This window comes from Gorilla gorilla, chromosome 9, assembly GCF_029281585.2.
Source record: "Gorilla gorilla gorilla isolate KB3781 chromosome 9, NHGRI_mGorGor1-v2.1_pri, whole genome shotgun sequence".
In the NCBI taxonomy this organism is placed as follows: Eukaryota; Metazoa; Chordata; class Mammalia; order Primates; family Hominidae; genus Gorilla; species Gorilla gorilla.
The window spans coordinates 110,405,260-110,420,423 of NC_073233.2; the positions used below are offsets into that span (position 1 = coordinate 110,405,260).

Consider the following 15,164-nt stretch of genomic DNA (forward strand, 5'->3'; position numbering starts at 1 on the left):
TCACGAAGATTGTACACAAAGGGAAGAGGCAGTTTCTTGTCCCCAGAAGTAGGGTGATGGGATGCTGGGCAGGTAAGAACAATAGATATCCACTTTAGCTGCAAGGTAGATACTGCCTCCTGCTGTCTAAAATCAAAATACAAAGAGCTAAACAAACAACAAAATGCTTAAATCACCACTTTTGCTTACTGTGAACCTTAGGGAAATCATTTAATCTCTGTTTTGTCTTCTACAAAATGAAGAACTTGAATTTAATGACATAACTTCCTTTTCATTCTAGCATCATATATATATATTTCCTTATGTTTTAAAAGGGTCTTTGAACGCTTGTTCACATATACTTTATTTTTTGCCTGGATTGTGGATTCTCCTCTCATTTGATCTATTCTTGGAATGGCTTCCTAAGGCTGCAGGATAGTTCTGAATTTCGGGGTATTGATCTGCTTTTAGGGTATGTGTGGGAAGGATAATTTTTATCAGTAAGAAAGTAAATTTCAATTTTTCATCTCCCTATAGAGAAAGCCATTCATGGGTGTTGGGAGTGTGGAGAAGGAGGAAGAAAGAGAAGGCTGAAACAGCAAAGCCCTTGCCAGCTCCGTGTTCTTCTAAAAGGTTAAACCTTGCATAGAGAGTGCTTCACCCAGAGAAACACAGTGGGTTTCTATGTGTGGAAAGGGAGGACCTGAGCTGAAGGACATCAGGAAAATGAGTTTCTGGGGAAGTGAGAAGGAGTGGGGTTTAAAGACAAGAGGAGTTGGGAGACAGGTGGCAAGAGGCTGCAGCCTGCAGAAGCAGGTGGCCAATGAGAAATTCCTGATCTGGGATAAGTAAAGGATTTGGGCTGGGTGCGGTGGCTCACACCTGCAATCCTAGCACTTTGGGAGGCTGAGGCTGGTGGATCACTTGAGGTGAGGAGTTCAAGACCAGCCTGGCCAATATGGTGAAACCCCATCTCTACTAAAAATACAAAAATTAGCCAGGGATGGTGGCATGTGCCTATAATCCCAGCTACTTGGGAGGCTGAGGCAGGAGAATCGCTTGAACCCACGAGGCGGTGGTTGCAGTGAGCCGAGATCGCGTGCCACTGCACACCAGCCTGGGTAACAATGAGACACTGCCTCCAAAAAAAAAAAAAAGGATTTGAAGGATGGGGATAATATCCATAATATCCAATTTTAGTTTTGTTCAATTTCATGACCCTTGCACAGTAGAAAATTCCACTATTTATGCAAATCTCCAGCAACATCTACATTCTCATTAAAGCCTGTAGCACTGGTTTGTAGAAAGTTAAAGAGAACAGGGTGACACCAACATCTGCGTTGGCATGGGGAAAAGGGAAGGGAACCTAGAGAGTGGCTGCAGCAGGAGAGGTTGCAGGAAAATCAGGAGGTGAGGGGCAGGTAGGAACTTGGAGCTGGAAGTGACCGTGAGGTGGTAAGTCTTAAGTTGTTGGAAATTCTCAGACATTTGTGGGAAGAATTGGACTTTCCAGAGGACTCAGAGTGAGAGCACGGGCCACAAAGGTAAGGGGAAATTAGTGTAACTTTGGGCCACACTAATGAACAATAAAGAGGTGGAGCTCCTACCTTCCCTCTTGGGTGGAAGGGTGAGGTGCTGCGGAAGACCCCAAAATAGTGTGGTGGGATTCTTTTTTTGTCTTAGTCTTTCGTTTCATTGTATAGTATGTCTTCACAGAAAGAGTGCTCCCAAATATAAATAAATTTACCATGGAATAAACATTTTATTTATTTGTGTATATAACATTTATTGACATCTACCCACTGCAAGTATAGATGAATAAGACACAGTCACACCATAAAGGAGTTTATCCTTAAAAGGAGCGAAAGACATTCAAAAACCAACTGCAATAAAAAAGGGTGACGTAATTGCTAAATGGAGTGGAGGAAGAGTGCTTATCAATTCTGATTGTGCAACAATGATATACAATCCAATGAATGAATGAATGGATGTTCTCCCTGAAGTTTCTATTTCTTTCTTGAATTACTTCTCTTTCCTATTGAGAGAAAAAAAAAAGAACATTCTGATATGTAGAAAATGCATAAAAACCATCCTAAGATTATACAGGCAAAGGAAATGTCACAGAAAGTATAATCTATTATTCACTCAGCCCATTTCTTGTGCCTGGGACAAAGATTCTGAAGAACAACCTCCAGAGGCTAAGAAGGCAGGATTGACTGGAGTGTGGGCCCAGGGCTCAGGTACCTTTGCATCTTGTTTCTACCAGTTTACTAGATGTGTGACCTTAGGTAGTTTACTACTTAACCTCTCTTAACATCAGATTACAAATCTGTAAAATGTGGATAATAATGTCTCATTGAATTCTTGAATTAAATGAGTTAATCCATATGAAGTCTTGGGATACTGCAAGTACTCAATGCATGTTAGCTATTATTTATTTATTTTTTGAGATGGAGTCTCACTCTGTTGCCCAGGCTGGATTGCAGCGGTGTGATCTTGACTCACTGCAACCTCTGCCTCCTGGGTTCCGGCAATTCTCATGCTTCAGCCTCCTGAGTTGCTGGGACTACAGACATGCACCTTCACGCCCGGCTAATTTTTGTATTTTTAGTAGACATGGGGTTTTACCATGTTGTCCAGGTCTCGAACTCCTGGCCTCAAGCGATCCCCAACCACCTTGGCCTCCCGAAGTGCTGGGTAAAGGTGTGAGCCACTGCGCCCAGCCAGCTATTATTTTTATCATTCTGAGTATAGCACTAGGAATCTTGTATCTTAATCACTTTCTTTGGAATCAACGTTTTCTGCTCATATTACTTTTTAGATTAACTCCCTACATATACAGCCCACATAATTAAATTCTATTTCCATTTGTCCGGAAGTTACTTCTTTCCAACTCTGACCAGAGATGCCCTTTTGTCTAATACTTAAGGTTTTAATGCACTAGTCTCTTTTCTTCCTGTTAAATTTAATCAGCATTCCTCAGACCTTCTTTAGTCTCTTTGTATTTTTCTTAGGGTTCTAAAATATTTATAGACTGCTGTAGAATATTCCTTGAGTTCCACAGTTTTATGTAAGGGGAGGGTAGTATTTTCAGTTTTATTCATGATAACTTTACGAACAATAGTCAGCATTTTGTGAATCTTTTGGACAGCAGTGGTTCTTTACGTCATATCTTTTGGGAATAGTTACACAGCATTTTCCAAAGTGTGTTCTCTGAAGTGCTATTTTATGGGACTCATTGAGACCCATAAAAAGGATTATAATTTAGGAAACACTGAGTTAAACATTTGTTCAATACTCTATACTCTCTAATAGTCTATACACCTGAAATACAGTAGGTAGTGTTTCTTGAACTTATTCCTCCATAGCCTCCTTTTCTGGGAATCACCCTGTAGGACTAGTGTTCTGAGAATACAGTTTGGGACATGCTGATTTATAGCAAATGCTAGGTTGAACTGATATCTTAAATCCAGTGTCTTACTGGAATATTTCTCCCCTGAGGACAGTCCTCTATTATGTGGAAGCACTTTGATTGCTCACGTGATCATTTGAAGAATCTTAAGTGATCTTTTTGCAGTGTATTCTCTTCATCCTGATATTTTTACTGGCTAGGTTTAGTTATATCTGCTGATTTAAAGATGTCATTCTGTATTCTTTTATTCTTACTAGGGTAAAAAGCTTACTGGGTAGTGATAGGCGGGAATATGTCGTAGAAAAAGTATGAAGTCACATAGCCCTCACTTGGAATCATGGCTCAAGCAGTTGACAGTCACATGACCTTGGACAGTCCACTTAGCCTCTTTGAACCTTACTTTCCTTATCTTTATCCGGAGACAGAGCTTTTCATTCTTGTCCTTTGATTTCTTTCTCAAATACTACTTTTGGCTGACTCGATACAGTAAATCCAAATCAGTGCACTTAAAAAAACTGAATTTGGAACTTGATTAAACCAAAAAAGCATAGATTGGGACAAGGGATATACATAGGTATCAAGACCAGGAATGATAAGCAGTTTCTGTCCGTGGTTAACCACTTTCTCTACATGTACGTGCAAACAGGAAGAGCAGGGTCACTTATAATTATCTAGGGTTGAATCCTTAGGAGTGGGCCGCTATGAAGAAAGGTGTTTTGTCCCTTCAATCCACCCCTACAGGGGACACTCTCCTAAACTATTTAAACTGAGAGAGGAAGAGCAGTGGGTGGCAGCTTGAAGAAAATCTGGACAATATCATTTGCATAATTTTACTACATGATACTATGTTACTGAAACTCACAATCAACATCTTCATAGTATATTACAGCCTAGTTATATTTTAAGTATCTAAGGTACCCAATTCCTCCCCTCGATAGGCTTTTTGATATGAGTTCCAGTGTGGTTTTCCAGGTAAATACCCATTTCCCAGCCTTTCTTTTCCTACCCCACTCTAAAAGGAAAATGGGAAATCCTCTTATTTGAAATAATAAATATTACCATATAGTTTCTGAATGCCTTTAATATCATCCTGGGAAAGTTTAAAATTTTGGGGATCTCCATTTCCGTAGGTCGGATACATCACTGCATTAGGATCAGAGGAATGTCCCATACCCAAAGAATGGCCAAGTTCATGAGTTGCAGCATACAGGAAGTTAATCCCTACAACCGAAGAAGTGACAAACAGTAATGATAAAAATAGCTACATACATTATGTAATATTATATATAATATATGATATCATAATTTAAAAAAACTAAAGAAAAATACCCAAGTTTTAGCCCACGGTAGCTTACTTATTTGTTTCTAGGCTTTCAAAAGTGGAGAGGGGTTAGAAGGTTAATCAGAATAGGAGTGCTTTAATCTCATCACTACTTCTGCTGCTTAAAAATGTGTAATTTTTTTTATTTGCTTCTTTCATTCAGGCAGCAATACTCTGCAGTGGAAAGCAAAGGTTTTAAAAGCACTAAGACCTAGGTTTGAAATGTAGCTCCACTACTTACTAGCTGGACAACTCTGGACTGATTAATTGATGTTGCTGAGTCTCAGTTTCTCATCTGTTAAACAGAGGCAGTAATTTCTGCCCTCTAGATTTGTCATGATAACTAGAGTTTCTCAATATTTGGGAAGTCATGGCCGTTCAATAAATGTTAGTGACTTTGGATATCAGAAGACAGAAGGTGGCTTTGAGAAAGCGAAGATTGAAAGGCAGGGTCTCTAGGCAATGCTGGGCTTTGTTTTTGATTTTGATGCATTAGCTTGTATTACATATATCCTTTGTTCTCCCTCATACTCATTGAAAAGCTTTGCAAGTATGTGGAAGGTGTGAGCCCGAGCGTTTGAGGAGTGGCCAGAGCTCTGGTGGTGTTGCATTGAATTGAAGGAAGCTGCCTTTAACCTACCTTAAGTGGGAAGAAAGAAGAATGAAAAGAATATGCCAGATGCAAATGGGAGGCAGCATCACAATTTAACATGGATTTTCACAGCAAGGCAGCAAGCTATGGTGAATTCCCTTTGCCAAACACAAGTACAAATTTCCCTTTTAGGGCCACTTGGTAGCCTTAAAAAAAATTGTCTCTAATTGGGATTATTTATGCCAGAGCTTTTCTCCATTAGTTCTCTCATGTGCCTATAATATCCTACTATGTAAAATGATAAATATGATATACTAAATCATGGAGTTGGTTCTTTCTGGAAAATAGTGAATAATTCCAGAATTGCATATACTTCTCAAATATCATAGTTTCTACTTCTCTTTCTTTTCCATTTGGGGCATGTATTTTTTGGAAATTTGAAGAAAGAGCTATAATTTAATTAATTATTAATACATTCCAAGCACTGTATAAGCATTATCTCATTTAATTTAAAGAATCCTTGATGTGGGAACTATTTATATTTCCATTCCACAGAGGAGGAAACTGAGGCTCAGAGAAATTCAATAACTTGCCCAATGACACAGAGTAATTGGTAGACGTACAGCAAATTGGATCAGTGGTGCTTGACTCCACAGCCTGAGTGTCCATCTTCTGTGTGTATAGCATTATGAGTATATTACATGAAACAATGCATTTCAGGCATATAGTACAGTGTTTGGCACTTAGCAAGGGCTCAATACTTATTATAAATTAATATAATTATTTAACTTAGTGTAAGTCCAGGATTTTAAAAAGGATGTGGAGTAGAAGAGACATGAGATGCTATACCTAGACTGCTACCATCCGTCCAGCGTTCATCCTCATCGAAGTGAGCATCTCCTCCGAGACCTGTCCCAGGTGCAAAGGCATGAGCCAGCGTGTTTCCTGGCCCATCAAATGGGTAGGAGTCCCCATGAGCTGAAAGAAAATGGAGTGATTGTTCTTAGCGACTGATTTTTTTTTTATCCAGTCATTTTATTTTTCAGTTTATATGATTATTGAGGCTAGAAAAAGCAGCCCAGTCCAGGCCAGGCATGGTGGCTCACTTTGCGAGGCCGAGGTGGGCGGATCACCTGAGGTCAGGAGTTTGAGACCTGTCTGGCTAACATGGTGAAACCCCGTCTCTACTAAAAATACAAAAATTTGGACATGTTGGCACATGCCTGTAATCCCAGCTACTTGGGAGGCTGAGGCTGGAGAATTGCTTGAACTCAGGAGGCGGAAGTTGCAGTGAGCTGAGATCGCGCCACTGCACTCCAGCCTGGGTGACAAGAGTGAAACTCCATCTCAAAAAATAAATTAAAAAAAAAAAAAAAAAAGGCAGCCCAGTGCAAGTAGCTGACACTGTTATGTGCTGTCGGTTGCATTCACAGGGTAGTTTGGGTGCTTTCTTGGCCCAGACACTTTCCTTTCACAGAACCATTGCTCATCACTGATAATCACCATATATTGAAAGCTTACTGGATACAGGACTCAAAATGCAGTTATATCTAACTTATGGCTGCATTTAAGCTTTTGTTAAATTTGACCACTTTGCTCGGCCAAAGGGTGGTGGGAGGGAGAATGAATATGAATACTGCATTTGGCAAGTAATTTGTGCACCATTTCATAGGTTTTTTTTTCTTTTCTTAAAAACCTAGCTTATTCTTCGTGGGCATAGTAAATAGTCTCTTAGAGAGCCATGCTCAAGATCTCTTAAAATGGCTTTTGATAGTCGTTTAATGTGTGATGCAGAGCTGGTTATCTTCAAGGTGATATGAGGCCAGTCCAGTTTATCTAGCTCTTAAAAAGCTTGTAGTGCCATGATTAGTGCTTTCCCATAACATTTTCTTCAGTGTTGTCAATATTGTGGGTTGAAGTTCAAATTTCAGCTACAGTAGCCGGACCGTTCCACATAGAACAGACTGAAATGGGCAACATTTTTCTCTAAATTTGCACCATGAAACACTAGCAATTATGAACAATTTATATATATGGGTTTTATATATACATATATACACACACACACATATATAACACATATACTAAAAAAAATGGGTTTTACATACAGAAAAACCCATATAAAAAATATATATATATATATATATATATATATTTTTTTTCTTTTGAGACATAGTCTTGCTCTGTTGCCCAGGCTGGAATACAGTGGTGTGATCTTGGCTCATTGCAACCTCTGCCTCCCAGGTTCAAGCGATTCTCATGCTTCAGCCTCCCAAGCAGCTGGAATTACAGGCAAGCGTCACTATGCTCAGCTAATTTTTCTTTTAGTAGAGTTGGGGTTTCACCATGTTGGCCAGGCTGGTCTTGAACTCCTGACTGCAGATGATCCACCTGCCTTGGCCTCCCAAAGTGCTGGGATTACAGGCGTGAGCCACCACACCCTGCTGTGTTATATATTTTTAAGTTCTTTAATATGAAAGTTTCCATTTCCTACTTCCTTGCCACATGAAAGGCATTAGCAACAGGTCATATACCTCTTCTCAGGGGCCTCTTGAGGCCTTTGGAAGCTGCGACTCTTTCTGTTGATTTGATATTGATGTTAGCTAGATATATTGTAAACATATAGTCATGTGCTACATAATGATCTTTCAGTAAACAGATCACATATACAATGGTCCTATAAGATTATAATGGAGCTGAAAAATTCCTATAGCCTAGTGATATAGTAGCTGTGATAATGTCATAGCTCAATACATTACCTTTTCAATGTTTAAATACGTTTAGACACACAAATACTTGCCACTGTGTTACAGTTGCCTACCGTATTCAGTATAGTAACATGCTGTATAGATTTACAGCCTAGGAGCAATAGGCTATACTATGTAGCCTAGGTGGATAGTGGGCTGTATCACCTGGGTTTGTGTAAGTGTATTCTATGATGTTAGCACAGTGACAAGATTGCCAAAGGTCTCATTCTCAGATTGTATTCCCATTGTTAAGCAGTGCATGACTGTATATATAAATAATAATTCACGTTACAAAACAGGAGTTGGCAAACTTTTTCTGTAAAGGGTCAGATAACAAGTGTTTAAGCTTTGTGATCTCTGTCACAGTTGCAGCCTGAGCACAAACAGTCATAGATAATAGGGAAATGAAGGAGCCTGACTGTGTTCCAGTAAAACTTTATTTACAAAAACAGAAGGTGGGCTGGATTTGGCTCATGCATCGTAGTTTGCCAACTGCTGCTATAAAAAGTGGCTCTATATTACCAGATTATAAAAATTATAATAATAATGCTAAATCTATGTATTACCTATCTATCTACCAATCATATCTCATTAAAGGATTTTAATCTTCATAAGAAAAGAGCACTGATATAAACCATGAACAAACAAAACAGGACACAGGATTAGCCTACAGGAATCTTTCTTACCTCCTCGTGCAAAGCCAATCATGATGTCAGCAGTTCCCCATACAACTTTCCTGAAATGCAGGGGGATCTCTTTGCCCCACATGTTTAAAGCCTTTGACACTAATCGATCCACTGTGATATGCGGTAAGTCTCGAGTATATGATACGATCCTAGTAGCAAACAAGAAAACAATGTTTGACCCCTTAGGAAACAGGCTTTATTGTTTTTGCCAAAATGAGCCAGAGCAAAACTAACCTGTAGGTGACCACTTTGGAAGTCCATTTTGGGCTATTTGGAAATAGTGAGTATTCTGCAACATCTGGCACTCCACATCTGGGCTTCTGCATTATTTCTATGACGCGGGAGTTTAACATGCCAGTTATAGGTAGGCCAAAGAATTTTTGCATCTCCTTGAGTTTGGCTTCTAAACTGTTGGCATTTTTTGTTTCTGAGTCATAGAGATAAAATCTCTTGAGATAGTCCTATTGAAAAGAGAGTAATTAATCTATAGTTCTTGTTTATTATATTATTTTATCTTAGAAGCCTATACATCTCTTGCCTTTGGTTCCTGTGAATTCAAATAATGATTTGAAGACAGAATAATTACATAGTCACAGAGAAAAATAAGTGTGCATTAGTGAGGAGAAAATTTAATATTGCTAATGAAGCACTGGCGTGCCATTTCGTGAGCAAAAGAAAAGAATCCCTCAATTTTTAAAAAATCCATTTAAATGTTTTGGGGAGAAATACACTATACACTTTATAAAGCCTAGATGTGTGTAAGAGCAATCAGGAAGCATGTACAAGTCTGTCCTCAGGGGTACGACTGGGACCTTCTCTGTGTTATCATAGACCCTGTGGGGGAGATCTGAGGTCAACCAGCGCTATCTAAGGTCCAGCTGAGATGCGGTTCCAGCTAAAAGTTAAAGGGTCTTAAAATTTTAGCTCTGGGAAAAGATATTAGGAAATTATTAAATAGTTCAATTTAATAATCCGGTGAAGGAACCAAAGCTTATAGCAACTAAATGATTTATGTGCCCAGGTTCACACCTTAAATTAGTAGCAGAACTTGACTTGACTTTCCTGACTCCTAGGTCCTCTTTTCCCTCTTTCTGCTCGTTCCATTCCCAGCCCTTCTTTCTGCTGTTAAATCTCTAGTCAAACCCACTTTGGGAGATTGCAGTATACAGCAGGACTCACAGGTTTATTCCATGCAAGGTTGGGTCCCTGGGAATTTCTCTAAAGGTTCTCAGTATCTGAATATGAGGATAGGAATCCAGCAGCACAAATACAACAACGACAAAAGTGAATGAACTAACAACAATAGCAACCTCACAGGAACATTTTTAAGCACTTACTAGAGCCAGGCACTTACATATTTATTTTATGTAAACCTCATAACCACCCTATGAAACAAGTATGGCATTGTTATCCCTATTTTATATATGAAGAAACACAGCTCAGAGAAGTGAAATAAATTGCACAATATCACCTTGTGAGTAACTGAAGGAGCCAGTATTTGAACTCAAGTGTTCTGACTTCTATACATTAGAAACATGTGTAGGGTTATATGATGCCTGATAATATTGTTGTTAAAATCATTTAAACATTGGCTCACTAATTTGCAGTTTATTTGGAGTAGATGGTAATGGTTACCTGTCTTAGGACCGCCCAGGAATATGCAATTTATGTAAGAAATCTTATTAATATTGTGCCTTTTTTTCTTGTTACCAACAATTGTCTCATTAAATACAACAAATACTTATTGTTCATCCATGACAATTGATAACTGATCCCTTATTTAAAAACAAATAACCCATTTAATCCCTTCTAGAGCTACAGGCTTTACCAAGACACCCTCTGGAAGAAATCTCTCTGCTTTGTTGAGATGACTTTTCCTGTTTTTTTGTTAAACCTAGCTAACATCCCTCCAAGTAAAGACTAAGTTTCTGCCAACCTGCACTCTAAGTAAAGAAACTAAATGCAGAGTACTCTTTCTGGAGAATTCATTAGGTGGAACCATATAAAATTACTGTTTTGGAGATTTTAAAAGTTAAATACTAGTAACTTTATGTGGTTCAATCTAACTTATTATAACTGGAACTTTTTAAAAGTCTAAGTTAATGTGAACTAAAAATTGACTTTTCTTATGCTTAAAGCATACATTTACAAATAATACTTAAAAGTAATCATCCCATTAGTTAACCAAATAATAATTAGTAGACTGCTTATATTTATTAGACTGCTTATTAAGAAGCATATTGGAAGGAACATGATTTTTGAACCAGAAGCACTTGTCCTTGATTTCTATCTCTACCACTAATAAGTACACTAATCAATTTAACTTTGGTTTCCTCTTTTTATAGAACTAAGGATTAAATGACACAATGTATATATAAGTACTTTATAAACTACAATTGTTACATACATGCTAGTTGGTTTTGTTATCACCTCATTTACTTACTAGAATACCCCATGAGGTACAAAACACATATTATTTTTTCTACTGGACACATGAGAAAACAAAGTCAGATGTTAATGCCTTGTCTATTGTCATTGACTTGTTGGAGAGTTGTAACTTCTACCCATGTTTTCTGACTTCAAATATCTCCATTACAAACAGTATTGTAAATATACAAACAGTATATTTACAAGCTGTATCTTAAGAGGCAATATTCTGTATACTATAGAAAAAGAATCTCAAGTTATAATAAATAAAAATAAGAACTTAATTTAAACAATGTTTCAGGTATTGTGTTGAATGCTTTACAACACCCTCATTTGGTTGATACCATTCTTATCTCCAACTTCCAAATTGGAAACCTGAAGCTTAGAGAAGTTTGATGACCTTCCTGAGTCTATCTACATAGTGAGTGGAGGGTTGGAACTCAAGCCCGATTTTAGCAGACTCTGAACCCTGCTTTTAATGGCTACTTGATGAAAACATATATTGCTTTTATAATCCGAAAAACTACCCCAAAGAAAATTCCACTGCAATGCTAACATGGGAAGGGAAATAATTGAAAAACACATTTCTTAATGCAGATGGCAAAAGAATGGAACCCCAGGTAAGTGGGCTGTGACATACCTGAGCCTGTTCCCACTGTAGCTCACTCATGCCTCCCGCCTCCCGAGGCAGCGGCAGGGCCAGGCTGCCAGGCAGCAGGCACACAGCACACAGCACGGTGAGTCGCATAGCTGCCGTTCAGAGACAATTGTTCTTGGACCTATGGTTGATTTGGTGTTTTCTGCTAGTGACTGCAGAAATTTATATAGCTTCTCAGCCTCGAATGTGGAAATAGGTGACTCATTTGAGTGTTTTCTTTCTTTTTAGAGTCTACAGAACTTTGAAAGTATGTGTGATTTTTCATTAACTAAAACGAGGAAGTATTACATCGTTATTGGCAGGAAGCACACAATGTATTTGTCTTTCAAAGGATTTTTTTTCTGTCTGCTGCATAAATTGACTCCATGAGAAACCTCATTTGTTTGCCCAAGTCGAATGACTGCTCACATAGGTATCATTCAGGACATTATGGTACCATATATTCTTAAAGAATAATATATATTCTTAAATATATATTCTTATTATGCGGTACCAGATATTCTTAAATACATGGTACCATATATTCTTAACAATTGAAAGGTTTGGAAAAGTGCACAAAACATGTAAATAATGAAATAATAATTAAGCAAATACTGTAACCGTCACCAAAGTCAAGAAATAGAACATCACCAGCATCCTGTGGTTCTCCATACAGGGGAAAGATGGCAGGAGGCAGATGGAAATGCTGCTGTGAGGCTGGATTAGTGGCCACTATATACAACTGTGCTGTGTCCCCTCACCTTCCACGTCCCTTAGCAGAGCAGTGATAATTCCCTTCTTTGGGTATCCTTTTAATCAGTTTATGTCTTTTCTTAATGGGGAACACTGCCTCTAATTCTTCTTGAATTAAACACGAAAAAATACTAAGCCAACAAAAATCTACAAGCACAGGCTTAACTGTTCATCTGGCTTACTTATTCTACTTCTCATTTTATAGTAACAGATTCTTCCAAGGCTAGACCTTCAACTTGGAGATCCAATTTTTTTCTTCCAATCACTCTGACTCTGGCTGCTGCCCAGCTACAGGTAGGGCTGCATTGGTCCTTAGTACACAAAATGGTTATTCTATGTATAGCAGCAAGAATCCATTACCTACAGATTCTAGCCCAATGACTCCATTCTTACCAAAGATGAAAGTGAGGCCAAGATGATAATTTAACTTATTATACTTCTCCCAGCTCACACAGATAGTAGCTCAGTGCTTTTTCTATCCCACTGCACTGCCTATTCATTTTGTAATAGGTCTGTCTCTTTTATTATATTATACATTACTTGGGAGAGCACCATGGCTTTTGACTCTAATACATCATGGGAAACACTCCAAATATGCTGGAGCTAAAAAATTTAATTAATCACATATCACTTCAATTACATGGTAATTGAGCACTGTGAGCCAGCAAAGGTAAAATTTTCAGATCAGTTAATTAAATTTGCTCTCTTTACAGAGATGTCTTGATTCTGTACGGTCACAGTTTAACTAGAGTAGTTGGTATCCTTAGTCAGAGTTTGACATATGATAAGGTGCACCATAAATATTTGTAGAATAATGAATATTTATGAACTTTACTTGAATAAGCTAAAAATGGAATTATATCACGTTTTTGGTAATATTTGCATTGAATTAAAATCAAAAGGCATTTCCTCAAGTGAATGAGCACACAAGCCACAAATTGGGTGAAAATAAATGCAAAGACACATCCATGGCCAGGCGCGGTGGCTCACACCTGTAATCCTAGGACTTTGGAAAGCTGAGGCCAGTGGATTGCCTGAGGTCAGGAGTTTGAGACAAGCCTGGGAAACATGGCAAAACCCTGTTTCTAATAAAAATACAAAAATTAGCCAAACATGGTGATGCGCGCCTGTAGTCCTAGCTACTCAGGAGGCTGAGGCACGAGAACTTCTTGAACCTCAGAGGCAGAGGTTGCAGTGAGCTGAGATCACTCCAATGCACTCCAGCCTGGGTGACAGAGGGAGACTCTCTCTCTCTCTCTCAAAAAAAAAAAAAAAAAAAAGACATATCCAATAAAGGACTGTTATCCAAAATATACAAGTATCTTTTAAAACTCAACAATAAGAACACAAACAATCTGATTTTAAAGATGGGCCAAAAACCTTAACAGTCATCTTACAAAAAAAGATATACAGATAGTGAATAAGCATATGAAAATATTCTTCACATCATATGTCATTGGGGAAATGCAAATCAAAACAGTAATGAGATACCACTACATACCAATTAGAAAGGCCAAAATCCAGAACGCTGACAGTGGCAATTGCAGGATGTTTTAGTGGAAATGAAAAATGGTACAGCCACCTTGGAAGACAGTTTGATGGTTTCTTTCAAAATGAAACATACTCTTACAATATGATTCAGCAATGGTGCTCCTTGGTGTTTACCTAAAGGAGATAAAAATAAATGTTTACACAAAAACATACATATGGATGTTTATAGTAGCTTTATCCATAATTGCCCAAACTTGGAAACAACCAAGATGTTGTTCATTAGGTGAATGAATACATGTACTGCGGGACATCCAGGCAATGAAATATTATTCAGTGTTAAAAAGAAATGAGCTGTGAAACCATGAATAAACATGGAAGAATCTTAAATGCATATTATTAAGTGAAAGAAGCAATCTGCTGGGCTACTTAGTGTATGATTCCAACTATATAACATTCTGGAAAAGGCAAAAATAGGTAAAAATATCAGTAGTTGTGTGGGCTGGACGTGGCATGGGCAGGATGAATAGGCAAAGCACAGAGAATTTCTGGGGCAGTGCATCTACTCTGTACAATACTGTAATGGTGGATTCATGTCATTTTGCATTTGTCCAAACACATAGAATGTACAACATCAAGAGTGAACACAAATGCAATGGACTTTGGGTGATTATGATGTGTCAGTGTAGGTTCATCAATTGTAACAAATATAGGCTGGGCACGGTGGCTCAAGCCTGTAATCCCAGCACTTTGGGAGGCCGAGGCAGGCGGATCACCTGAGGTCAGGAGTTTGAGGCCAGCCTGGCCAACATGGTGAAACCCTGTCTCTACTAAAAGTACAAAAATCATCCAGATGTTATGGCAGGTGCCTGTAATCCCAGCTGCTCAGGAGGCTGAGGCAGGAGAATCACCTGAACCCAGGAGGCGGAGATTGGAGTGAGCCGAGATCACGCCACTGCACTCTAGCCTGGGCAACACAGTGAGACTCTATCTCAAAAAAACAAAACAAAACAAAACAAAAAATACATACACACACAGAAACAAATGTACCCCTCTGGTGAGGGATGTTGATAATGGAGGAGGCTATGCATGTGTGGGGGCAGGAGGTATATGGGACATCTC

General features: G+C 38.5%; 1 protein-coding gene across 1 annotated transcript; it reads right to left on the reverse strand.

Moving 5' to 3' along the window:
- Positions 1-1,717: 1,717 nt before the first annotated feature.
- MMP7 (matrix metallopeptidase 7) lies at positions 1,718-11,959 on the reverse strand. Its single transcript, XM_031016085.3, has 6 exons — positions 11,805-11,959; positions 8,972-9,198; positions 8,738-8,886; positions 6,154-6,282; positions 4,451-4,612; positions 1,718-2,014 (listed from the first exon to the last, which is right to left on the reverse strand). Exons 1-6 carry the CDS (start codon positions 11,910-11,912, stop codon positions 1,986-1,988), a joined length of 804 nt encoding a protein of 267 aa, XP_030871945.1. The 5' UTR covers positions 11,913-11,959; the 3' UTR covers positions 1,718-1,985.
- Between the last annotated feature and the right edge of the window lie 3,205 nt (positions 11,960-15,164).

Coding starts and splice junctions, on each gene's coding strand:
- MMP7 (XM_031016085.3), bottom strand. CDS start 11,912: ATGCGACTCACCGTGCTGTGTGCTGTGTGCCTGCTGCCTGGCAGCCTG. Junction 6,283..8,737: donor GATTGGCTTTGCACGAGGAG/GTAAGAAAGATT, acceptor ATTTTCTTTCAG/CTCATGGGGACTCCTACCCA. Junction 2,015..4,450: donor AGGCATTCAGAAACTATATG/GTAATATTTATT, acceptor TTCTCTCAATAG/GAAAGAGAAGTAATTCAAGA.